General features: G+C 40.0%; 1 protein-coding gene across 1 annotated transcript in view; it reads right to left on the bottom strand.

Moving 5' to 3' along the window:
* GALNTL6 (polypeptide N-acetylgalactosaminyltransferase like 6) overlaps positions 1 to 26583 on the bottom strand; it is a 478352-nt gene that overhangs the window by 4179 nt on the left and 447590 nt on the right. Inside the window, exons 9-11 of the mRNA XM_037389745.1 lie at positions 18825 to 19046; positions 10450 to 10566; positions 3609 to 3758 (exon numbers count right to left, since the gene is read on the bottom strand). Of these exons, the coding sequence (XP_037245642.1) occupies positions 3609 to 3758; positions 10450 to 10566; positions 18825 to 19046 (489 nt within the window). The remainder of the gene's footprint in view (positions 1 to 3608; positions 3759 to 10449; positions 10567 to 18824; positions 19047 to 26583) is intronic.

The following is a 26583-nucleotide window of genomic DNA, read 5'->3' as shown; positions in this document are numbered from 1 at the left end:
AGCAGAGTGGTGGTTTTTTTTTTTCTTCTGCATGAAGGCAAGTCTGAAGATTATTTGCAGAAGGAGAAAGTTCTCTGTAAGATAATGGGCCTCGACAGTTCAGGGGGTTGGTAATGAGACACAGAGCTTTTCATTTCTTCTAGGTCACTGCTATAACTATGGCCAAGGTCAATAGTAACTGGAAGTCATTATCAGCTGGTGGCTGCAGTAGTTTATCTGAAATTAGTTGGTAGCCCCAGTGCAGTTTCAGCAGGACAGATGTCCATATGATAAAACCCACTATCACAGTGACATGTCTTCGGTTGTCTGAGGAAATAATCTATGCACCTACTGTGTAAAGAGTGAACTTATTCTTTCAGTTTGTCCCTGAAGCTGTCAAAGGAGTATGAGCAAACCACGCTGTTCTGGGCACAGTTTTTGACATTGTCAGCCTCGCGTCTATCATAATCACTAGGCTGAGGGTAGAATTATCATATAATGAAATTGATTTTGCAAATTGTTTCCTTTTGAAGACCTACTAAATCACCCCTTTCTTGGTTACTTGAGCTCTACAAATAGCACTAATAGGACTACGGCACAGAAACTGAATCATACTTTATCAGAACCAATGCATTATGTGTCAACACAGAATGATGCTACATTGAAAACCAGAGGCGTGCTCCTTCACTGGGAGGAATGGAAATTTGTAGGCACTGTTGAACTCTGTCTCTCACATACTTAGGAATCTCAAATAAAGTAAAGGAAATGGCTTTATTTTAGGAAGCCACTATAATCCCAAATCTCTAATAATTTCAGGTTACTTACATTTATCTAATTTCTCACATTGCTCCCACCATTGATGGGAGCCCCATTATAGTGTCAATATTTTTTTTCTTGGTATGAAACTCACTTTCTCCTATTTCCAACCCACAGCAGTGTTTATGGTACTACTTGCATTTGTTCTACTCCATTGCTTCTTACAGGGTTTCCTTAAAGGAAAACTTTCTACTTGGCTGTAGACCAATATTTTGGATTGATCCTAAAAAATTGATTACTTAATATCACAGACTTACTAGACTTTCAAATACCTGCTCAGATGTAGTTTAAACAGTATGAGAATAAGAATAGGTTTTTGGCTCATGTTTATTAGTGGTAGTTTTGGTTTCATTCATCTGAAAATAATCTGGTTTGCTCACTCTGAGACTGGACTGCAATGAGAAACAAAGTGCAGATAATGGGGATAAGCTGGAATTTTTTCCAGAAGAACACTCCTTACCCAAAGTAAAATATTAGTGAATTCTACTTACCACTAAAATATTTAAGTTGTTTTTATTTGCCAATGTCCAAATACAGGTTGTTAAGAGCTTCTATGCTGTAAGAATACGGCATTTTTAAAAGAGTGCCTGGCTTCAAACTGTATTTGCAGCACTTTGTAATCACTTCATAGCCCTAAGTTCTTCCTACCAGTGGCTCAAGGATGCAAATGATCATGATAAGAGACTCATCCTTAAAAGAAGAAAACCTTTTTATCTTCTAGTTTTACAGGAACAGTATGACAACATGGTAAGAAATGCTTCATATTAAGCATCTTACAAGATGCTTTTCCTAAAACATGGGAAGAATTATTGGCAGGATGGATATATGCCCATTAGGAAGCTACAGTGTCTGTAAGTGGTGCAGAGAACAAAACAGCTGCTGACCTGCTCTCTGTTTTTTAAAAGGAGGCACTTCTTACTTAACCAGACTGCTACTCTTATTTATTTAGGGTGCAATTTTAGTAGCATACCATCCTATAGGTAAAGGGTTCTAGTACAGATTCAGTAAACCAATACAACGTTCTTTTCTTGTACTTTTCTTTTTTTTGTGGGTAAACACTACAAAACCTATTGCCAGGATGCTTTCAAAGGTAGATAAGGATTATATCGTTAGGATTTTGGAGGTATATGTGTACTACCAAAAATCTCTAATGTAAGTCTCCCCTGTATCTGAGAAAACAGGCTATGTGAAACAATAAAAACCTACTTTGTAGCCAAACTAAAACTAAGCCTAAAGAAAACAATGTATGCATAATTCTATTATTCCAATGCAGTTTCTTAATTCAGAGGTTTATGCAAACTAATCAGCTTGCTGTCAGGATGGTCTTACAGTTAACATTGTGTCAGTACTTCCATCATAGTGAAATTTTCTGGTGTTTCTTACTGAGATGGAAATGCCTGTCTTGCATTGAGAATTTTTATATGAGCCCTGTCAGCCTTCTGGAAATTAAAAATGAACCTGTGCAGAGAATTTAATAGAACTCACACTGTGTATTTTTTTCAAATGTCAATTTTTTTGGTTATCTGCTGTATTCTGTCTTCATCAAAGATGATGAGCCTTATAGAGGGCAGCTCCAGACCTGCATTTTGTCTTATGAACTGGCTAAGCACCAGTGAAGTGCTAAAGGTATGAATGCTTCTTTCATGCAGCTTGGGTAGGCAAAAAGATAAATCAGAAGGATTTTGAAGCAAGAAGGTATTATTATGACATTATAAAGCCAGATATACAGCAATGCAGCCATGACAATTTATATCCTCTCAACATCTCACCCATACATTCTAACTTTATTGCCAGTAATGCCTCAGTTTCAGAGGGATTACACTTCTGGAAAATCTTGTGGTGGATCTCCAATTTATGTTATAAATAGGGCAAAAGGGCACAGGCTAATAAGCAGACTCTCAGAAAAAGGGTTGGCTCAAAACTATTTTTAATGGTTCTGAATTAGTTCTCTACTATATATAATTTCAAACTAGAAAGCAGTATTGAGGTTTAACTGGCAAAGACCAATTCCTGGCACTTCGGCCTCAGCTTAAGCAAGGTGGTGGGCATGGCACAGTAGTCAAAGAAAAGTGTAGGATGCACAAGAGGAATCCTCAACGCTTCAGAGAAACGTATGCCCTTATCCTGCATAGAATACAGAGTTTATCAGTGAAATCTTTAATCATGGAAACTTGCTGATTAACCATTTAAAAAAACTAACAACAACTTGGTAGCATTACCAGGACTTTTTGCGCTAAATGAAGCTCTGACAGTTTCTAGCTTGACCTCCTGTTTCCAGTGATTTATAAAAACGGGCTGAAACTTAGCAGATCAAAGTAGTGTCTAAGCTGCTTATCTTTAGTTTATGAACTCCTGCCTTCTTTGGGCTTACAGCAGTGCTTTTAATGTTGATTGGTTTTGGTTTTTTATAAGGGATATTTTTCTGCCACTTGTGATCTTTAAAAAGTAGTAAAATAATATTTCACTCATGAGCTGCACTATTTGCTGCTGTCACATTGGATGAAAATATTTCCAACAGTGCCTCTGTTAAAATGACAGAAACATCTTGAAGCACCAGAATGGTAAAACACCTTTCAGGGAACAGATCCAACACAGACACCCTCTGAGCTGGATCAGATCCATTTTCATGTAAATTTGACCTAAATAACTGAACGATCAAAAGGAACATATTCTAGAGAGATTAAATTAAATTGGAATAAGATGGGGTGGATTTTAAAACAAAACTTCTCTGATTGGAAAACACAAGCCTGCGTTAAACGAAATGTAGGCTCAAGACAGTCTGAACCTCTGAGATGCCCCCCAGTGAGTCCAACCTTCCTATAGCTCCAGTGCTGGTTTCCCTTCATCCCGTGACAGTCATACAGTGTGACAGGGCTACTGTGCGAAATGGCATCGAAGCAGAACTTCCTGGTGTGAAGTGGCTCCCCGGGGCGAATGTCTTCCCTCCAACCAAAGGTGAAGAGCTAGAAAAACAATCAGGCAATATAATGATGTATTACTAGTGAAAAACATTTAAAACTACACATAAAGCTTGACGCATGTTTCCCTACTCCATATATCCCAACTGCTGGTTAAACGAGATCCTGCCTGTGTACGACTCAGTGATGCCAACTGCCTTAATTAAAAGGGCATCAGCAGTGTCACAGAATATATGCCAGGAAGGCATAATCCATACAGCAGGGAAGAAAAAAAATTCTGGCAACTACTGTGGAGAGGAGAGGGGATATACTCTGTTACAGCCCTTAGTTACCCCAGTTTAAGCAGCACTTGCATGCGCTAGGACTACAGCTACCTAGGACTCGGAAAGCCTCTGCCAGTGATGCTCCTCTAGCTCTCCCATTTGGGTCTGAAGAAGCTACCTAGAGAGATCTTCCCATTATAGCGTCTTTCCCATGTTTAATGAACAGTTTCCTTCTGTTTATATGGGACACTGTTAGCATATCCTTTCTCAACTGTCTTCTTTTCCCTAAACAGCACACATTAAATGATCTTCGTCTTTCTGCTAGTGAAACCTGTGAGCTACAGGCAGCTTGTTAAAGTCCTTTTTCTCACTGCCTGAGAGGAACCATGGAGGAATACTTCTCAGTTAGACAACAGCTGCCTGAAATGATGCTGTGACATTGCAGTCTTTCAATCACCAGATGAAGGTGACAGGTCTGACAGCACCAAATTTAAAGATGCAGAGTGCATTTTCCTTTCCCATGGACCAATCCTTGCAGAAAACAGGTTGCACGTTGTAAATTATTACCTAGAAGCTCTGCTGAGAGCTGTGAGGGTTTTTTTTATCTTTTTTTTTTTTGTGTGTGTGTGGTGTCAGTGCTATTCTTTTGTTTCCTGCATGATTTTCTACAGTGTAAACCAAAAAATAAGATGCAGAAAGTGAAGCTCTCTTCAAACGAGCAAACTTTGCTAGTAGAAACTGTTCAGCTGTGATGGTTCATGTGGAACTGCACGCAGGCTTGTTATCCAGAGAAGCGACTCAGTCCATGGCGTGCTCAGACTGCCTCCAGCACTGCAGCTACCTCAACTCAGGGTCGTTTTTGTCCTTATCTAGCACCCTGCTCCCGGCAGTGTGTACATTCCCTGATAGAACCAGTATCCACGAATGAAGCTAAACATCATGAGTCTCCTCTGGCGACATTCAAAACCCACCTGGACACAACTCTGTGCAACCTGCTCTAGGTGAACCTGCTTTAGCAGGGGGCTGGATTAGATGATCTCCAGAGGTATCCTCCAACCCTGACCATTCTGTGATTCTGTCATGTGGGTCTGATCCTGCATACTTCTGTTGTGGTTCCCAGGTTTTAACTCTTTCATTGTGATAGCTATCTTCTTTCCATAGTCCTCCTAAAGATGCATCTTTTAAAAACACTGCATCTTCAATACTGTACCACCCTCCAAATGCCACATTTCAGAGGTGTTACTGTTTCCCTTGACCTCCAAGCACAAAATATAAGCATATATTTGAATATTTTTCTTATGTGTCTTACTGTAAGCCCTTGTTTTTTCTGTTAGCTGCTGTCACTCCCTATTTACTTCTGTATTATAGTTTTCTAGACAGCATTTTCTTAATCTGCCCCTGTGTCTGCTTATTTCTTCTTTCTCCCAGAGTGCATTGTACATTTATCTGCAGTAAAATGCAGTGGACAGCTTTAACTTAATTTTCAAAGCAATTTCTGCTTTTCAAAAGGTTAAGTCTTTCTCCACTTTTCTTCATGTTTCTTGGAAGCAGCATCATGGACTCCCTAAACTTATCATTTCACAAGCAAAGACAGAAGTAAGATTTGGTACAGAAAAAAGCTACGCTGCTGTTTCCTTAGCAAAAGAGAAGCCCGAGATAATTTTCCTTTAAGGAAAGCCCAGCAAAAGCAATTTTCTTTCTCCTACCCTTTACCTTTCTATAGCCAAGTAATAAACCTAGAGTTCAAAGTGGTGAATAACAAATACCTAGAGGAATGGTGTGGAATAGTGGCTCTGTGTTGTTATCACTCTCATCACTACAAGAAAGTGATCCTCTTGCAGGACCTTCCTCATCTTTCCAGTGGGTCACTCTCCAAATTTCTCATTCTGTGCATGACTGGTGAGCTGAAGGGCCGATATCTGCTGTTCTCTGGATCTTGGCTTGAGGACTACTACCCCACTGAATGCATCGGTACACCAGAAAGAGCTCAAGCTAGCCTTCAAATCAAATCATACTGATCCAGCTACCCCTCTACCCTTTCCAGTCCTGTGTGGTTTCTGAAGACTGCCAGGGTTGTGTCCTGTTAGAAAGTCATGACGTGGTAACAGACAGGGGTTTTTAATTCCCTTCCACTGAAAACCAGGATCTGTGTAATACTAGATCTCAATGTTCAGCTTAGCACAGATTCTTTTTCCTCCCTCTTACCCTCCTGTTTCATAAAACAGTTTTATTTTTAAATCAACAAGTATGTCTTCTCCCTAGTGATACTATTATAAAATCAACCTTGTGAGAAGCAGGAACTCAGTTTTAGGACTAAGAGAGAGAAGAGAAAAAAAATTGTTCAGAAAAAAGGTTATGCTTCTCCATACACCCAATTAATATTAAAATTGTGAAATTACAGACAAACTTTTAAGGCCTACAGTCCTTTCAAACTCATAGTTTTAAGCTACCCCCCATTACTGTAAATTCTCTCTAGTTAACACTAAATCTGGCCAATATAAAAATTATCTCTCCACTGCATAATGTGCAACAATGCTACACGTTATTAGCTGAAGCCCTGAGTACGTAGTTCTTTGCTTTACCACCACCTGTCACTTTGGATTTCGCTGTTCCTTTGACCTAAGCTGTTAGGAGCTACCTCTATCGGATTTTACAAGAAATGGATGAACCCTTTTGTACCACCCTTCATTCATTCCTGTCTGCTTGTTGATTTGAAACAAGGCTGCACCTAAATTTCCAGATACACCATTAACAAACAGCAGGCTGGTTCCTCACCTGCAACCCGCGGGGCTACTGTTCACTGCTCCCGGCTGGACCGGAGTAACCCTCCGTCCCGGTTCAGTGGATGCTCCTCCTCTGCCTTCTCTCATACCACAGAGCTCATAAAACACAGCCCCATTCTCTGCATCCCCAACCAAGCAACCCTTAGCCCTCACGCTTTAGTTTTTCATGCAGCCTAGTGCTGTCACACAGTAACTGTGGAAAATACAGCTTTCCAGCTTCATTTATAATTGGCACAGGGCCTGAAGAATGATTGCCTTGGCTTGGGACCATCTATAGGACAAAGGCCCTTTTGATGCCGTTAATGCTTTCCAGCCTGACAACGTAGCTCAATTACTCACTGCCTGGCTGGGGTCCGTCAGCTGGCATTTTGCTTTGACTACAGCGTTAGACTTGAGTGGACAAAGTGTGCCCCGTACAAAGATGAAACACCACATTTCAGAACTGGGCTCTGACTTGAATTATACCTCCGAGCAGAAAAGAAAGAGCTGGGCAGGTTGCATTGCCACTTGTTGGGCTGTGTTAGAGGTGGTGCCTGTCCACCTGCTCCCTGGCCAGGCTGGGGGACTTGAGAAGAGGGAGTGATGCCTGTCATTTTCCTTTGCTGCTGGTTATCAGTCCACCAAAGCCCCAGTTTTCCCTGAAGCCAGAAGTTAGCTCTGGGAAGACAGAGGTGGAAGAATGCCATGCCATGCCATCCTCCTGCCCCTTCCCCTCTGTTTTTTAATTCTGGAGAAGTTTCCAGAAACCGCAGCAACACTCACCCTCACTTCCCACCCTTCTCCAGTTCACCAGAAAGCCTGCAAGTGACCCATGAACCTTTCGTCTGCTGTTTGCCTGCCCGGGTTTTTACAGTGCTGGGGTAGAAGGTCTCCTTCTCCTGAGGGCTGCTGAAGGGCTGGACCCCCCAGCACAGCTGCTGAGATGGTCAGCTTTTAATTCCTGCCCTGGTAATATAACATGAATCAAGTCACGAAAAGGATGGTACCTCTGTCTAGCGGCAGCACCAGCACTGGTGTCTGCTGCACTGGTCCCATCAAGCTACTATACTTTGCCACTGAACTCTCTGCAAACTTATACCAGAAGTTACAAGACCCACTCAGTGTCAACTCACGCTATTTGAAATACAATAATAAAATGCTTGATATTTTCATTAATACTGCTAATTTCTACTGGCATATGCAGGAATCATGCAGGCAACAAACTCAAGAAGACGTAAGCAATAAAGAGGAGCTCTCTGAGGGTTGGTCAGGTGTTTGGCAGTTGTTCCCAAACACTCTTTAACAAAGTTAACCTTCACATCTTATTGTGGTGCAAGTGGAAGACCACATACCTTCTCCTCAGGAGACGTTTTGTTAAGACTGTGGTCTTACATGCACTGCAGGTAACATTCCTGACTGAGCAGCCTCTGGGATTGGGTATGGAACTAGTCAAGAATTTTCCATAAAATATACCAATCTAAAACACTTTTGGGAGATTTTTTTCTTCTATCAGCTGTCACTAACATAGAGACAGATTCTGCTTGCCGAGTTGGAACTTGCTATTTTGCCTTGCAGGTTCCTGTGGGCTACAGGACACAGAGACGTTGGCTATGGCTGGAGCAGCGGAACATCAGATGCTAACGCAGTGTGCATGGTCCCTCCACTGTGAGCTGAGGGAAACTGCAGGAAAAAGGGGGAAAAGGATGCTATCTTGTTTCTGAAAAAAATCCCCCAAGCCCTGCATCACCAAAATGTTTTGACCTTTTAAAATTAAATTTTTTCAGAATTTCTTTTCTAGAGGAAGACCGAAAGTTCTCCTCTGGATGAAATATTTTGCACATACTGTAGTTTCCTATGGGATAGAAATTCTGAGTTTCAGTCAGGTCTACTACTACACTTGTTCGCCTCATTGTTTTGTATGTAAGATTCTGTAATTCTTTCCTTTCTTTCTGAAGTGGTACTTTTAAAATCTGCACCTTGCACAGACTCACCCTTGAAATCTATCAGCCAGATGAATGTGCCTCATACCAGAAACATGAATACTTGAATAAAATCAGTTTCTCTTTGTTTCTAAACTAATCCAAAACCCAACAGGATATTACCATTACTAAAACTATGCAAATAAAAAGTTGCTCAGCAATACGGTAATGGATATTATACTGGGTCCTTATCTAGTAAGTAAGACACAAAATCATCTTTCTTCTCAAACTTCTATTTTCCAGTTTTAGAAAATAAGGTTCCTTCCTACAAGAAAGTGAAATTACATTTATTTGCTTGTGATAATAAAAGTCATTATATTTATATAGAATTATTTTATTTATTGACCTAATTTTATTTATTATTACCCTATTTTATATATTTATTACCCTAATTCCCTTCTAAAGATTCTTAAACATTTCTCACCTGTTTTCCAGGATTTTTATTGCCAGGTGGATAAACTATTAGAAACTGTCTTCCTGTCAGGGGCAATAACAGCCTTTGAATGCGGGGCTACCTCCTGGCGAAGGGGGGGAAGCCCAAAACACGCCCCCCCCCACCAATCCCCAGCAACAAATGAGCCACAACCGCAGAAACGGGGTGGCTTTGGTGGCAGGCGGGCTGCTGGTGGCATTGCGGTGCGGTGGTGTTTTACCCACACACTGGCACCGTGATGATCCAGTCTACACCATACAACTATTTTCTATTAATTGCTTGAATTACTGGATGTCTTTCATGAACAAAACAGGATTATATTTATCTAGCCTCAGCATCCTATCACCGTGCTGTATCTTTGGTAGCTATGTGAAGAAGTCTTTCAGCAGTGTTCTTTTCCCCGTGTTGGCACTTACCTAAATTGGGATCGTCCTTCAGCTTCTCTGTTTCATGCACTTGTACCTCTCCCCCTGCATTTCTCAGTATCCTTGGAGAATGATTTCTTGACCTCAGCACTTCAAATACCCATCAGAACTCCTCCTTCCTGAACTTCTAAGCTTTTACAAAGTGCCATGTGTGACTGCCAGGTCAATTTTTCTCCTCAGCACTGAGAATTTTTTCTAATCTGGGACCTTCCCCTGTGAAAGGCATGCTCACTGAAATTGCTAATCAACGGTTAGGCTGTACTTTTCATTTGGATTCTCTTCACTCACGTTGGCCAGACCCATAGCCTATGGGTCATGATCCTTTTCCTATGACACTCACAATGAGTACAGAGCTCTTTTCCTCCATGCTCCTGACAGCTAATATTTTTCTACCTAATCAACCTAGATAAAAGCTTTTTTTTGACTCTATCATTCCCTGTCTTTCTGAAACCCTGTCTTCCTAGCTTTTACCTATTTATCTCGCTTATGCCTCATATTCATTTAAAATGTTACCACTTATTGAGATAAAAGCATAAAAGCAGACAGCCACTAGAGCTTTACAGGCCCAGGCACCGTATTTAAAATATTTTCAAGTAACTGAATCAAAATCAACATGTTTTCATGAAAATGCTCTTTGGGCATTGCAATCCCTTTTGGAAATGAAGACTAATGTACAGCCCAGGTGGCAATTGGAATTTCTGAGGTTGTTTTAAAGAGTTCTTTGCAAAAGTTACCAAGGTCAGCAATAATCCAAAAATTGTTTTTACACCCTGCTTTACTTTAGGAAAAGGAGAAGCCCTTGGAGAAATGTTTAGAAACTGGAAAAGAGAAGGAACAATTTTACCCCGCTTTTCTCTTTCCACTGTTAAAATACCTGTTCATGTGACCATGTCCGTTCTGAGCCATCCTTCACACAGATGTCCAGCCTCAGCTCAGTCCCTGTGGCTCCATGTTTACTGTCCACACAGAGGTTGGCTGCCACATTTCGAATCTGCAAAACCAAGCAGCAACATTTCACATTAAACCGGGCTGTGGAATAAAGCTCCCAACATTAGGGGTTAGGAATTTAGCTCTGAAAGGCTTGGGACTGACCACGAGTTACATAAAACTGGTGGAAATCACTTTTTACAGGGTAGAGAGCCACGTCCTGGAACGAAGTAGTCTTTTTGGGAGCTGCTTTAGATGCAGCAAAGTTTGAAATGTTCTGCTTAACAAATGAAAGGTAGGTCTGTATGAAATAGTTTCATGCAAAGACACAAAGAGAAAAAAAATCTGAGAAGTTCAAAGCTTGGTCTGACTGCTTCTTTCCTTCTATCAGAGCAAGAGAGATCAACTGTATTAAGAGGAAACGATTTCTGTGCGAGTCTCTCACATGCCTTGGAGCGGTATTTCTTAAAAACTCAGTACGCCCTGTTCCGATCCTTTTTTGTACTTTGACACAATGACACCATTGAAGATTAGGTCACACGCTAGTGCCCAAAGTGCATAAAATTAAAAAGTACTTAACAAATCTGTACTGAAACTATGCTTACCCACGGAGGCTCCTTGTGCTGTCTGCATGCCTTCTGCAAACACTCAGTGTGACTTATTCTTAAAAGAAAAGTCTCGTTTTTGAGACTGAGGCAACTGAGTAATAATTAATCTGTGACTATCAGTCATACCATTTATATACCACTGTTGTCACACTCAGTTCGAAAGACTAAGCTGAAAAGGAGCAGGTTGCCCACTGCCACCAAAAAGAGTGAAATCACAACTTTATTTTGCAAATACATGCACATTTCTCCTTGAGTACCTTAGTTGGGCTATTTAAAATCCCTATAGACACCTCCATAATAAAGAGGAATTCTTTAAAAAAATTACCCTGTCAATGAGATACACAGAAACTGATAATTAAAGTGCACATACACACATGGAAACATGCACAAATTCTGTATTTGTAACATATAGAAAGCAGGTGAATATTTTGACATTCTGGCCACTACTTTGATTCTTATTTTAAAAAAAGAAAAGCTAGATGTCAAATGGAGACGCAGTTGAGTTGACATTTGTATCTTTCCATGGAAAATATTTTAGAAGTCATTGTTGTTGCCATATGATATTAGAAAAACATAAATGTTGCTGCTGCATACCTCATACACATCCAAAGATGGAAGATTTCTCAGCATAGCACAAAACAACGCAGGGAGGGGCAATCTTCACGCTTGCAAGACACATGGGAGACCTACTCTACTCTTTTTCTGATTCTGAGGGACCAGAATCAAATCTATTCTAAGAAATATCTAAGAAAGATTTAGACAGATGGGAAAGCAATAGGAAGTGGAGAAAATGTTAAAAGCATCACCTTCAAGAAAGATTTTAGGAGCTGCATTTGTTTAGCCTAGAAAAGCAAAGATTGGTCAAATGATGGGGGAGTATCACTCTGAGCCATTGGTTCCAAGAACTTTTGAGCTTTCACCAGAGCTCAGAGAATTATTCTTGTAAAGCTTGGACAAGCCCAGTTCCTTTTTTTTTCTTTTTTTTTTAGTTTTCTCAAGACAATAAAAATTATTATAGATGAGGTAAACCACTAGCATTTCATACACACAAACAGATGCAGAAACCCAGCACTGAGCAGCCCCACAGTACAAAGGGACACATTAACTGATGAAAAGGATGAAAGGTAATTAGTTCTCAAAAACCCTGCCTTCATTTTCATGTCACCCAGCAAGAGAGACAGGAAAGAATAATGAAGGAAATAGAATTTAATTTTATATTTGTAAAGCTTCATACCTACCTCAAGGACAATTTTTCGAGAGTGTTCAATCATTTCTCAGTGCACTTAAATTTACATTGTAGAAACAAAAATTTCTGGCCTAATACAAAATTAAATGATATATAAGAATAGAACTAATGTTCTAGAGCACGTGAGCTAATTACAACGGAGCTGCTAACAATTGCCATTAATAATTGGGGTATATTTATGTGATTCAGAATTCTAAAATGACAGTGAATACAGTCCATGCCCAATGAATGCTTATTGGATTAAACAGCTTTCATAATTTTGTCTCAATGGCATCACTCCATCCCATTCTCAGTCATTTGGACTATGCGGTAGGTATGTTCAATGCATTTCTGGAACAGGTTTGAGCTGAAGCTACATTTAGTTCCTTCAGTCCTGGAATCTGTCTTCCCTGTTCTTTATTTCCTCTCCTCTTCCCTCTGCTCCTGAAAGGTTTCCTTGAGTTAGATTTTCCTCTGCCTTGTTGCAGCTTACATGTTAGCTTATCCTTTTTTGTTGTTGTTGTTGTTGTTGTTTTATCCTTCCTTTCAACTGCAGAGGGGTTGAGGTTTGTTTTTCATTTTCTTTTTGTAATACAGGCATTTCAGTTAAGCTTGTGCTTTTGTTCTTTGGCGTTTCTGTGTGGCCTTGGCAGCTGCTAGAAATTGAACTGAGCCATCGTGTTGCTGCCAGAGCCATGGGGAATATTCTGTTGCGCACCAGCACCACACAGCCTGCAAATCCCCTAAGATGCTTTCATGGACAAAGGAAGGAAAGCAGAAGCACAGCAAGGAGAGGCTTTTTTCTCATTTATACATTAATATGCATTTGAACTGCCTTGTCTCCAGTCACACAGCACAATGGATTTCAAATTTTTGAGGTTTTGAGTTGTAACTAGCAAAGAAATAGCTAGTGATCCTAATACACTCACATTTCCAACATTCATATTGTGCAACTATAGAGATTCGGGATGAAGAAGAGACAGATTTTATCACCCATGCAGGTAGGGAATGAGTTGCCTCATACAAAGCTTATGTGCTCAACATTAAATACTATCATTTGTACATGCAGATAAGCATACGTGAAAAGCATGCTTTTGAGGACTCTAACAAAGATGGTTAGTGGTGATCTTAAAGGCTGTTTCAGAATTAAACATTCTGAAAAAAGCATACTATATTTAAGTCATGATGTGTGTTTAGCTCTTGAAATGTCATCCTAACACATGTTGGGACATAGATACCAAGACAATGGGTCCTGTAGTCCTTATAGAGAGCAGCTGAGGCATAAAGTCACAGAGAATACAAACTCTAAGGGGTCTGTTTTCTCCCTCTTCTATGCTGCAGGGGCCCAAGCAAGGATGCGCTTCCCAGTGCTGCAGTAATGCTCAGGAAACAAAACCATGTCATCTGAGTAGGATTTCTGCTGGTGTAGCATCTGACTTCTGTGGTTGAAATGAGGTAGCAAGCCATAAGGGGAAATCACGGAGTAAGCTTAGATACAGTAATCCTTGGGTTTTACAAAAAGCAGTGAATTTACATTAAAACTATAGCTTGCTTTCTCTAAGTTAGCCAGCCTGTGTTAAAAGTCCTTTTCTCCAGAGTAGACCAGGCCTTGAGAAAGAAGTAGCTTGTCTCACTGGCACTGCGATGGGAAAAGAGGAACGTGACATAAAATAGGAGCTGGAACATGGGAGGACAGAAAGCTTGAATGCCTAGACCTTAGGTTTGAAGACGACACTACTACCTCTTGACATTTGAAGCTGCTGATTTAATAGACAGGTATTCAAACGGGGGGTGGGGGGGTAAGACAGACATTTTTGGACACCTATCAAGACAGGAAAAACAATATTATAAAAATCAGGGGTTCCCAAACAGTGTTTACATATTGCAGAAGATATGGTCTCCCAGATAACTTGACATCTGGTTGAACTGCTGTTGGAGTTTTGCAGAAAGCTAGCAGTTATATGACCTAAGAAGCTCCCTGTGTGAGAGGCAGATTGAGATGGTCTAGCACTACACTCTCAAAAACATAGTCTTTGTTATTAGCACACGAGCACGGAATGGAAACTGGAAAGCAATGGATGTGTTGATTACTATGACAATCTTCTTGTCAGAAAAGCAACAGTCTTCTGAGGAAAAGCAAGGGTCACAGGTTATTGATACAATTTGCTAGCATCAATTTTGAGATCTTTGAACATTTGGTGGGAGCTGTTTAATGGACACACTAACATGCTCCATGTTAAATGAGAAAACACCAAGACAACCTCCTCCCACACCCTTATACTTTAAAGCAAAGTGAATTTCCCCTTTTCCTTTGAAAAGAATGTATTTCATGCTGAAAAAGAAATTACAGGGGGAAATTAAAGCTTCCCAGGGTCCAGTGGTTATACCGACCAATATTCTTGACAATTCTAAGACTACAACTTTGTTCACAGGCAAACGAGTTCCTGCAAGATTTGCTGTTGAGGTAGTGGGTGATGTCCTGGCTCTTGCAGCCTTGCCCTGTCTGCATCAGAGTCAGGCTGTCACCCAGGGACACTTCAGACATCCTGGGGGCAGAGAGGGGTGAGCCAGAGCAGGAGAGGGACTCACAAGGGGTCCTGGGAGCTACTCTGTATGCTTATCATGGCATGAAACTGTCTGAATCACAAGCAAAAAGTGGGAAAGCTTAGTAATCTAAAGACAACTTTATGTTCAGTATGGTCATCTGTCAGAAAGATGAATGTGGAAGATGGTGCTGGCACTATTCCTTAGGGTGCCCCAATACAGCAACAAGAGAGGCACCTTGGTGCTATCAGTTTATATAATACTTTCCATACATCTGATTTAATGCCTCAAGCAAGAACGCAGCTGTAGCTCTTAGAAGACATTAGCAATGTTCATTTATGTTGCTTTTTTCATTTGAGCAGCACTTAAAGCCACTTTTAGTGCACCACTCACATTTTCAGATAACCCTAAGGCCATCAACGTCTACCGATCAAGTATGGAAAAATGGGCCACATTTCCTGTCAACTAATACATAGTAATTTTAAAGGTATGCATCCTTTGTGTGAGTCATAAAAAGGAAAAGTTGAAGTTAAAAGAAGTCGAGCACTGCCAAAGACCTCACTGAAGAAACGGGGGACTCTGTTACTCGGTGCGACACTGATCCTGATGAAAGAATTTGAACAGCCCAGCTGTGCAGCACTGTGTCTGTGCAGGGTGGGGAATAGCTGGCTGTATAGCTTTTGTACAACAGACATGTGACACTGGGTGGGCTGAGATTGACTCATTAAGGGTATGAGGATGTCATTTTAAAAAAAGGAAGTAATCAAAAGAGAATTTAGTGAGTCCTTAGGCTTTAATCCTTTTTCAAATGTGCTACTTGACTTAACTTCCTGGGTGACGTTGTCATGTCAGTGCTGTAAAACAGTTCTGTGAAATCCATGAGTTCAGGACTGCGAAAGGAGTATTTTCAGGTCCCACAGCTTAGCACTGCTGTGGTGACTGAGAGACTGGCTGTGTATTAAATCGCTGAATGACAAGTTCACGTAACAGCAAATGAAACTAAGCTTAAATATTTCCCTTTTGACTGAGGGAAACATATAATTTTTTTCCGTATCACCTTGACTCTAGGACTTATGAAGTCTAAAGTAAATGACAATGGCTAACATTATAGGATTGATTTACTGTAAAATGTGTTTTCAAAGATACTGTTGGAAGCTGTGATATCCGCACAATATACTCATGCTGGATCACAGCTTTTAGATTCATGAGTACTTCCTAAGAAATCATTTGGTGTCCAAATCTCACCTAATGCAGCTATTGTTTTAACTTCCTTCAACAGGATTTCAAATGCACATTACAAATAAATTATTCTGTCTTAAAAAGGTAATGGGATGGGTATTACTGTTTTTCAACTGGTAACATACTTTCCAGTATAAATTTGGACGGATAAGAACAAAACCAAATTGAAAGCCTTCCTTTTCTCCCTGGTGGGAGAGAAAAGAGTACACTTACCTCACCCAGACACAGAACTGATAGTCTCACTAACCTTAATCTGTCTGGATTTGCTGTTGTTGCTTTACAGCACATATTTGAGATGTTACAAGGTAGAACAGAATAGCAAGGCAACATACACCCTGCCAGCTACAAAGGACAAAAGGCACAAACATTCAGAAGAGATAAGGCCGTGACAAGTGTAGTGAAGAAGACTGGGTTTTGTTTTTCAAATTTCCTTCTTTTCCATCTTGACCAGATTTTGTCAAGAAATGCAAGAGTCAGATTTTAAATAAACGTGTTTGCAAAAAACAAGGAGCTGTACAGAAGCTGTTCATGAGATGTCTGTTTTCACACCACACACTTTCACCAGCTAGAGCAAAAAATTGCCTGAGTACCTCATTGTTTATTCTTTCCCAGACTGGCATAGTCAAGCAGATGTAAAGTCTTTCCAAGTGGAAGCAAAGAGGGTACTAACTGATAGTCAGTCTTGGCACAGACTTTCGGTGTGTATAATCAGCAAGGTTTCTAGAGCTGCTTGATTCTTACAAAGCAGTAACACACAGTCTGTTTTCCTCTTTTAGCTTCTAATTATGACAGCCATTGACCTTCAAGTTTGTTCAAGTTCCTTGCAAGTGCCAAAAAAGTAATTAAGACTTCACAGGAACGTGACAGTCTCAGGAAAAAATAGAGTAGGAGGCCTGAGACTTCTCTTGTTATTTTAGAGAAAGTACATTTTGGAGGAAAAAGAAAGCCCCTGGTCTTCCTTCCTAAGAACTCAGTAAATGCTTTTAAGGTAGAGATTTGGTACCACTGCTATGATCTTAAGATTTACTTTCAAAAAGTCTTGCTTTTTTCTTTTTTTATTAATATACTCACAAAGAGTATATTAATATCTCTGTGAAAAGAATGAATGCCTGAATCACAAACCCTTCCACTTAGACCCTCTGACTGAGTTAAGGATGGTTCAGCTGGCCAGAGAAATTACACATCTCATGATCCCAGTTCTCCAAGGACGCACATGTATGCATGTGGAAGACAGTGAAGGAAGATCACAGTGTCAGTCACAGCACCCTGGTCCAGCCTGACTTCTACTGATAAACTCCTTCCCTCTTGGTATACATTAATCCCATCAAGTGTGAGCAGCAGCATCAAAGATGGAAGAAACTTTAACAACAAAGTAATTAATTATTGCCAAGAAGTAGCAAACAGGAAGACACATATAAATTGAAGTTCCTTTGAACATCTGTAACTGGAAGCTTACGAAGAAGAATTAAGGACTGCTACTACCATAGAAAGTTATGTTAAAAATTTTGCATTGAGGTAATTTGCTTTTTAAAAAAGAAATTCCGGAGAATAATAGATGCATCTGTGTTTAGAAATCCCCTACGTGGTCCAGCCTTGATCACACCCCTATGCAGAGGTGTGAGGGGTCTTTCCAAATATTTCGATCAAAGTTTCAACTTCATCCTTTCGTTTCAAATCTAAAAGATAATTGTCTGAGAGCCTCAAGAACATCTCCAGAAAAATCAGGGAAGGCCAGAACTCACAGTGCAGATATTCCTATGTTTTTTTTTTTAAAGGAGCACAATACACAAAAAGAGCAAAGCCTTCTTTATATATGAACTGAGAGGAAAAAGCCCTCTGCATGCCACCTTTCCATGGAGTGAATCTGCTGTCGTTCCGAGGGGTAAAAGGCTACTGCAATTTTCCAGCGCAGCTACAGAAGGAATTTCCTGTCCCTGAACTCTTTGTGTTTTCATTTCTTCCACACAAAAAAAACTGTCAAAGGAAGATGTGCCACGGCTCTGCTCTTCAGAGAGATCTGGATACAGAACATCTTTGATCAAGGGTGGAGAGCTACAGCAGGGTGTTTGCTCACTCCCTGCTCTGGAATGGCACTTGGATATTAACTTCTCTTTGGTGGTCTCTCCCTCCCCTCACTCCTCAATCAAGAAACTGCATTTATCTGCTACTGGTACTTGGTCACGATAGCACCTACCTACCACAAGCTGAGCAAAACCAGTCTTTTAGAAAGAAAAGCACCAGGCTTTGCTTGTCACACTTGCACATGTGAGCGGAACAGAGCAAACCTAACTCCACCTACATACAACTGTCCTTGTAAGAACAGGAGGAGGCATATAAGTGGATATGCAAACCAAAGTGCTGACTGCAGACCTCCTTTTTACTAAGGTGACTCTCAGCATCTGAAATCATCTTGTGACATGCAGTAATAAGAGCTACATAGTCTTTTCCACATTCTTGTCTTCATTGTGCATGCATCTTATGGCCTGTACATACAAAAGTGTAATGAATTATAAAAGCGACAGCGACAGTTCTAATACATGATCTTTTCTCATTTTAATGGTTAGTCCAGGGATTGTTCTAATAACTGTGAACTTCCTTAATAACACTAAGTATCACAGCAGCTAAATCTATTTTCCTAATTCTAATTTCCTACAATGTAAAATGTTAGGCTCATTTAAATATTTATGTAATTTGTGTATTCCTCACCTCCCCCCAGGCAGCAGGTGGAGGCTCCACAGGAGGGTAATATTTAGGGACATCCCAAGCCACTGCAGCCATGAACCACTTGAAATCTTTACATTTAAGGTGCTTGCGAAGTTCCTTCTGGGCAGAGATATCACCAGTTGAGAGATGTCTGTACTCAGGCCGTCGCTGGTAAATGTATTCTGCAAACTCATCCATCCACGTCTCTGCCACGCGCTTCAGGTTCTGTGCAGTAGAAAAAAGTAATCATTAATTTTGTCATGCTTTGAGTGAACGGTGTTTCTAACAAGGAAAATTAAACAAAAAAAATAATAAAATTCAGTAGTCCACACAACTTCGAAGCTTAGCTGGTCTAATTTCTCAGTCTTAAAACACTGGTAAATGTATGCTATCTTCATTATAGTGCTGAGCAAACACTATACAGTGTTAAGTACTCTGATTTCCTGCTGACTTTGTAAAATAGTCTTCTGTCTGTTGAACATCTTATTTTCCTCCATACTCTTTATGCATCTTCACATGGACTTTTGATTAATGATGGATGTTGAACAGAAATTTTCTTTCAGCTGCTCGTACTGGCACCTATGTTTTTTTCCTGTTAGTTCAGAACCTACTAACATGCATGAATTGTTCAAATTATTCCTTCTGATGTATTTCACTTTGCATTTGAAAGGCATCTGATTTTTCAGCTGTCATCATACTGCTTAATCACTTAGCAATCCTTACCTAAATTTTAGGGTCACGTCTCACATGCACATGTATAGGAGCAAACAGTCATGACCTTGCTCTGCCCCATCTCACAGCTGGTTTTGCTCTACCTTTGGACTGGGAGCTTTGGTGTGCTGGTGTGCAAGTAGGTCTGTGCAAAAGCATAGCACATAACCCTGAAGTGGAGGTGACCTGAAGCAAAGCAGCTCACAGGACAGGTACTGCAATTTGTGCCTTTCTGCACTCATCCTGTAGACTTACCTAAGACTGTTACTGTTCAATGAAACCCAGTTCTGGCTTACATCTCACAAAGTTTGTTTTTGTTGGCATTTTACAGGAAACAGAATTACCTATTTTGCTACAAAAGAATCTATTCAAATTACAATTCACTAAATTAGCTGACTCAAGTTATAAAATAAATAAATTAAAAAAAAGTAAGGAAAATTCCTGAATAGAGACTGAAGAATATGTTTTATTGTTATTTAAAGTCATGGAGTCTAAATAGGCTGGATGAAAATTTTTCTGTATTTTTGTTTTCAAAATTCCTCCTGCAACTCAATCCACGCAAATTTATATGCAGACGTTGCAGTGGAGTACAGGCTTAGTCTATTCTGCATTTTCACAGATGCCCAATAACCTTTTATCCCACCAACAAAGCAACACCTCACTGGATGACATTGAGATGCTAGGGTGTTCTTGTTGCTTTGTTTGTAAAAACAAGATCATCAAGTTTTGTAATATTCTTTTTATAGAACGCTAACTGCAAAATGCTGAGATTTACTCTGTAATAAGCTGGAGGACAATATACATCTGATTATCATCAACATAAGGTAATGTTTCTTCTCAGAACATTCTCTGCATCTAAGTAAGCCTGATTCATACTCCGATTTGCTTTCAAGATTCATTTGAAAGTTCCTTTCCTGAATTTTATTAATCCATGCAAACTAAACGTCTCTGAACTAATAAAGCTTATCTGAATACAAAGACAGCAAGATACAGAACAAACAAAGTACTTTTAGCTGACACTGCAAGATAAGTTTCTATGTGTTTTCCCTCTGTGAAGCAAATACGTTAAAACCTGCAGGGATAAAGCAAGTTAAATTAAAGCAGTATAAGAATTCTCAACACTTATACCTCTATTCAAAAATGGCTCATGCCCCACATAAGGTTGACTTTTGTTGTAATTTCATGAAAACCTAAATAACTTTACCAGAAATTAGAATTCAAGAATACAGGAACTGAGTTTGACAGAGAAAACCAGAACAAATTAAAGAACAACATCCAAATGACAATTCCACCTTTCTGGCAGAAATCCTGTAACAGAATTCTCCCGACAAGAAAAAATACTGTGATGAGACTTTGTAGATGAGGCCAAAATACAATTAAGTACATTAAACTAAGAAGCCAAAATAATGAAAATAGGTGTGATCTTTCCAGCATATCTTCCATTGAAATGCTGTACACCTCATTTAGTACAATGCAAATAGTTTAAGGCTGTTCTAGAAAATATTATACTATTTTTGCAATCACTTTATCGGATAGTGCTATTCTCATATTTAAAAACCATACTGTAAAAACCCCCATACAGTAAAAGTGCGGTAAAAAAATTGTCTTAGGAAAGAAAAATTCAAAGCAACTCCAGCAGCAACTTACCCTATCAATATTAAGAGTAGGCTCTGATGGAATTTTTGCTTTAGTATTTGGCTGCACTAAAAGAACTGCATTCTGCTTTAGATGAATATAACAGAGTAAAACAAGAATCTAACAGAAATCTTGATATTGTACCTGGTCACTAGTTCAAAATTCTCATTCACCAATCAAAACCTCTTTGTTTTCCAATAAGTTCTTTCTCTCTCTCTCTGTGTAAACTCATGAAGACATTGCATTAAAAAAAAGATAATTCAGTTCTTCCCACCACTACCCAAGTATCAGGTAAGACACTTTAGACAAATCTATTTGAAACTTTGTTCCCCAGTTCTTCCAAGACCATTCTCTCCATCATATGCTAAATTTCTTCCCAAACTTTGCTAGATTCTATAACAAACCTCTATGTCATCCTTAGCATATTTATACATTGCTGTCATAATCTGAACCCTTATGAGCCAGCCCTTTGAATTTCAACAGGTTCCCCTTTAAAAAAATAAACTCTTGGTTTGCCAGCTCTAAATCTCCAGACTGTTTATGAACATGACTGCAGGAACTCTGCCCTGGAGTAGTGGGAAGGACTCTCTGAAGTTGCCAGTTACTAGGAAGGAAGCACTTGGCATCCAAACGCATTAGTTTTAAAGAGGTTTGTTGACTTCAGTTAGCATGGGTTTCTTAACCTTATGACTATGCAAGCTCAGTAATCACCACATTTCCTTTTAAACATAAATGCGTACAGACTAGTAGGAAAACTTCAGATTGCAGTTAATCCCCATACTTAAATTGAATGCAATCAGGAAGAGCTGCTGTCCTGAAAGCTAGTCTGGTGCAACCTTGCACAATAAAGGCAAACAGCATTTACATTCCTATCTAGAACATGCCAGCCTAGCATGTTCCTGGAGCAAAAATACAGGCTGCCCAAGATGAGATGAGTGAACTCTTGTAAGTTGACTTCCCTGTTCTGTGGCTGTTTTAACAGCATGAAAAGTTGCCCTACGTGAGAAACCTCCTAGGAATGTAACTCTTCTCTCCAAATTATGTCAATGAGCTGCTGGTCTTTTACTCACCTTATCACAACAGAAAGGCAGAGGAGCACAACCAAAACAAAAGCACCGATCTCTGAACACTTTAAGGCCTAACTATCAAGTGACTTACTGTGAGGTAAGGATGTAATTTCAAGTTCTTTATGAGTCTCCCAGAGTTGCCCTTCCCACAATCTGGCTGAATGTCTGACGCGGTGGAGAAAGGACGGTCACTTCCTCCTTGCCTGAGCCTTGGGCAAGGCCAGACACAATCTGAGCACATCAATATACTAAGCCCCGCAAGCAGGAATGCTTATGAATAGCTACCAGATCTTGAGAGTTTAGCTGCAAAACAGATGCTAAGCAGTTCGCCTTTGTTAGGATCTTACCATGTGTGTGTATACTGCCACAGAACATATAGGTCAAAGAAGTTTAAGAGCCTAGTAGATTAGGTGGCATTTTGTGAACGTCTTATAGCATCATTTAAGCACTCCAGTTTCACAGTGAAACTAATCTACAAAGAATTTAGAACAAACAAAATAAGACTTAGATTTGAATCTTCTTGATTTCTGTCTTTGTTACTCTCTGCATAATCTTCTAAAGAAAACTCCTTTAAATGCCAGTTTCTCAAATGGCATTAAACATCTTTATCAATAAGAAGAATCAGTTTTGGGATATATTTGTACTTACTTGGATTCAATGTGAACACCTCATCTAAATGCATATGGAAAGGAAAAATGAGACATGCCTCTACAGCTGAAAACTGCTGTAGCTTAGCCTCATTGTTAAATCCATTGCAAGGCTACTAACTACAAGATTGGTTACCCTGATCTTTTAATAGATCTTTTAATAGAAAAAAAGGAAAAATAAAAATAAAATAGAAGCAATTAAATGAATTCAATATTAATCAGTTACATGAATTGCCACACAATGTAAAGAAATCAGAGGAAATCTAGATGGACATTTAAGGAGTTTCTCAGGACCTATCCATGACAGTCCAATGATAACTTGTTCTCTCTCTTGGAATTTTCAGTGAAAAATTTCTGTATGAGAATAAATAAGGCACAATGACATTTCAGTAGATGCATATTTCTATATGTGAGGTTGTGACAGTTGTCACCAAGAAGCTGTGAGATTCATACAACAGTGATGGAAACCACACTAAGACTGACTCATCAGCTGTCATCAATTGCCCACATATGCATTCTTGATATAATTAAGTTTTGTGTCACTGTTACAATTTTACTCTCTGGTAAATCATTTATTGTCAGGCTTATATGTAGACAAGTTTTCTTTAAGTTTGTATAAACTCACACATTTAAGACTGACTTTGTTTTCTATTTTCACTCAGCAACAGCCTACAAGACAGTAAGTCACAATGTCACTGATACCTGGATGTTGTGGTTTAATCCCAGCCAGAAATTTAGCTCCACATAGCTGCTTGCTCACTCCCCCCAGTGAGATGGAAAAAGAATAGGTGAGAAAACCCGTGGATTGAGGTAAAGACATTTTAATAGGTAAAGCAAAAGTCACCCATGCAAGCAAAGCAAAACCAGGAATTCATTTACTACTTCCCGTGGGCAGGCAGGTGTTCAGCCATCTCCAGGAAAGCCGGGCTCTGTCATCTCTTAACGGTTGCTTGGGAAGAGAAACACCATCACTCTGAACATCCCCCCTTCCTCCTTCTTCCCCCAGCTTTATAAGCTGAACATGACACCATATGGTCTGGAACATCCCTTGGGTCAGCTGGGGCCAGCTGTCCTAGCTGTGCCCCCCAGCCTGCTCGCTGGTGGGTGGGTGAGAGGCAGGAGAGGCCTTGGCTCTGTGCCAGCACTGCTCAGCAATAATTAAAGCATCCCTGCATTATCAACTCTGTTTCCAGCACAAATCCAAAGCATAGCCCCATGCTTGCTGCTATGAAGAAAATTAACTCTACCCCACCTGAAATCAGCACACTGGACTTCAATAAAAGAGATTAAATCAACTTGACTGGTGAAAGAGAGACATAAATGAGGACTTCTCCACTTGAAGAAAATTTTCATGGACCATTTTGTCCCTTTCACTTTCTTCAGTGAGTAGGGAAGATACACCTCTCTGATCAAATGACTGTCCTTTTTAAGCGTGTACAAACATCTGTCATTTTCAAGAGACGTGGTATTACTCAAATAAGCACAGTGAGAAGAAAGTAGACGCTGGCAATGAGAATGGAGAAGTAGAGCAAGCAGGAACATGTCAAAGGACAGATTAATAAATATTCCCTCTAAGCAAGCTTCAACTAGATTGGTCCCTAATACGGGAGGGGTAGTTCCACATTCTGTACCTGTAGCTGGTGTGCTGGACAGCAATGACAGCACTAGTAAGAGAGCTACCTAGCTGTACTGTATTCCTCATTGCAAACCAGCACAGCTCCATCCTCTAGTTGCATCTTTTCCAATTGACATTCTAGATGTCTAGATACAGCAGTTAAACTAATATAAAAATTTAATTCCTGTTTTCAATTTCTCCAGGTGTTCTAAAGTAATTTTTGTTATCTGGTGGCACTAAAGCAGCACAATGATTTTATTATTTGTTTCATTTCATCTGCATAACCTGGTTTTTTTCCACTTTTGTGCTTGTCTCACTGTTTGCATGAAACCAGCCCTGACCCCAATCCACTGACTTTACTTTCGTCAATATTAAACTACTACAGGAACATTTGGATCCTGTAATGAGCTCCTGTTGTCCTACACATAATCTGAACAATTTCCAGGAAGCTGGATCACCAGCTGGTGTCGTCTTATTTGTCATGGTAGTAATTTCTCTCATCAGCTAGCACATAAAAAATCACTTTAATTATACCAATTAAATATGAATCACCACAGCATGTCTGGGGCCTGACTGTATTGCAGTTGTGAAATGTAAGAGAGGACACGACTGTTTATTTGCTAAAAATAACACAACAGTCTCTGCAACAACTGACATATTAATCTCTTTTCCTTCCAAGTAAAATTCCAGTGGGGTTTATTTTTACTCCACCTACATCATCTTCCTAATTTAAATGTTTTTTATTGTTTGTTTTGTGAAGAACAGTGTTGCTACTTCAGAATGGGTGCCCTATTTACTTCTGGAAGCAGCTGTATTTAATTTGGCTGGAAATAATATAATATAGTTTGTTTTACATAAAATGTATTTTAAAAGTGCATTGGGATCCATCCAGTCAAGACAACTATACTTCATGATCCACTGGAATATGGGTAGCATAATGTCACAATAAATCATCAGGAAGGAGCAGAACAAAGTATGACTGGAGGAGCCCATCCAACAAGTATGGATTAATATGCCAGAGGCAGCATGGTACAAAACTCCAGAGCACTCAAGGAGAAAAACGTTACTCTCAATTTCATGCAAAGGTCCTTCCATCAGTGTCAGAACACAATCATTTCTCATTTCTGTGTTATTTCCACAGTGAAAGCACAATAAAACATTTCCTGGATACTCATTACAGCTTTGTGGCGTTCAGATCTCAACACCTAAGCTGCCCACACCAGTTATGTCTAAATGGGGGTTTTCATCCCTTTCCCTTTCTTGCCTAACTGACTTTTAACTTAGGCAGAGCTAGTGTTTGTCAGCCTTTCCCCCTGTTGGGTATCTTATTTTTGTCCTTTACACTTAACTGTGCTTAGAACTTAACTGGGTTCCATTCCAGCAATAGTTTGTATTTGTGTAAAAAAACCCCAACCAAATAGTGAGATGTCTGCAGGCATAAAAGAAATGCTTCTCCATGGAAGACGGCATGCTAACTAGGTGACAAAGCTGGCGGTGTATATAAATAAATCTTGTGAGAGTTAGCACAGCTGGCAGAGAAGCAAGAGACTATTTATTCTCAGCTTGTAGTCTGCAAATACCTAGAACTGAAATTCCACAGATGTCATCTGAAAACAGCCAGGATTTCATTCTCTCTATAAAGGTTTTCATTTCCACCACAAAAATCTGTAAGATCTACACATTGTAAAAAAGAGGAAAAAAGCCAAAAAACCAGCCCACTACCTAAAAGCTACATCTCTGCTCCTTGGCTCCCTTGAGGACAGTCCGTGGGGCTTGGAGGGCAGGGATGGCCACGGTCCCCATGAGGATGCTGCCTGCCCCCAGCTCTGCGGCTGCAGGTCTCTGCAGGCTGGTTGTAGGGGAGCTGTGGAAAGCAGTCACACAGTGTAACAATGTCTCTGCAGATTTGTTGGCTACTGCCATGCTCCCTTTACAGACCCATACCCTGTGGGCACATACAGGCCCATAACCCACCTCTGCAGCTAAGCCTGGAAGAGAGTTTAGGGGCCTGATTCCCAATAAATTTCTTTACCCACGTAACTTTGGTTCCAGTGCTAGACTATTGAACAGATCCTGGAAAGTAGCTA

Source organism: Falco rusticolus, chromosome 1 (genome assembly GCF_015220075.1).
Source record: "Falco rusticolus isolate bFalRus1 chromosome 1, bFalRus1.pri, whole genome shotgun sequence".
Lineage (NCBI taxonomy): Eukaryota > Metazoa > Chordata > Aves > Falconiformes > Falconidae > Falco > Falco rusticolus.
The sequence above is the reverse complement of the archived record's forward strand: the minus strand, read 5'-3'. Positions and strand labels throughout refer to the sequence as shown.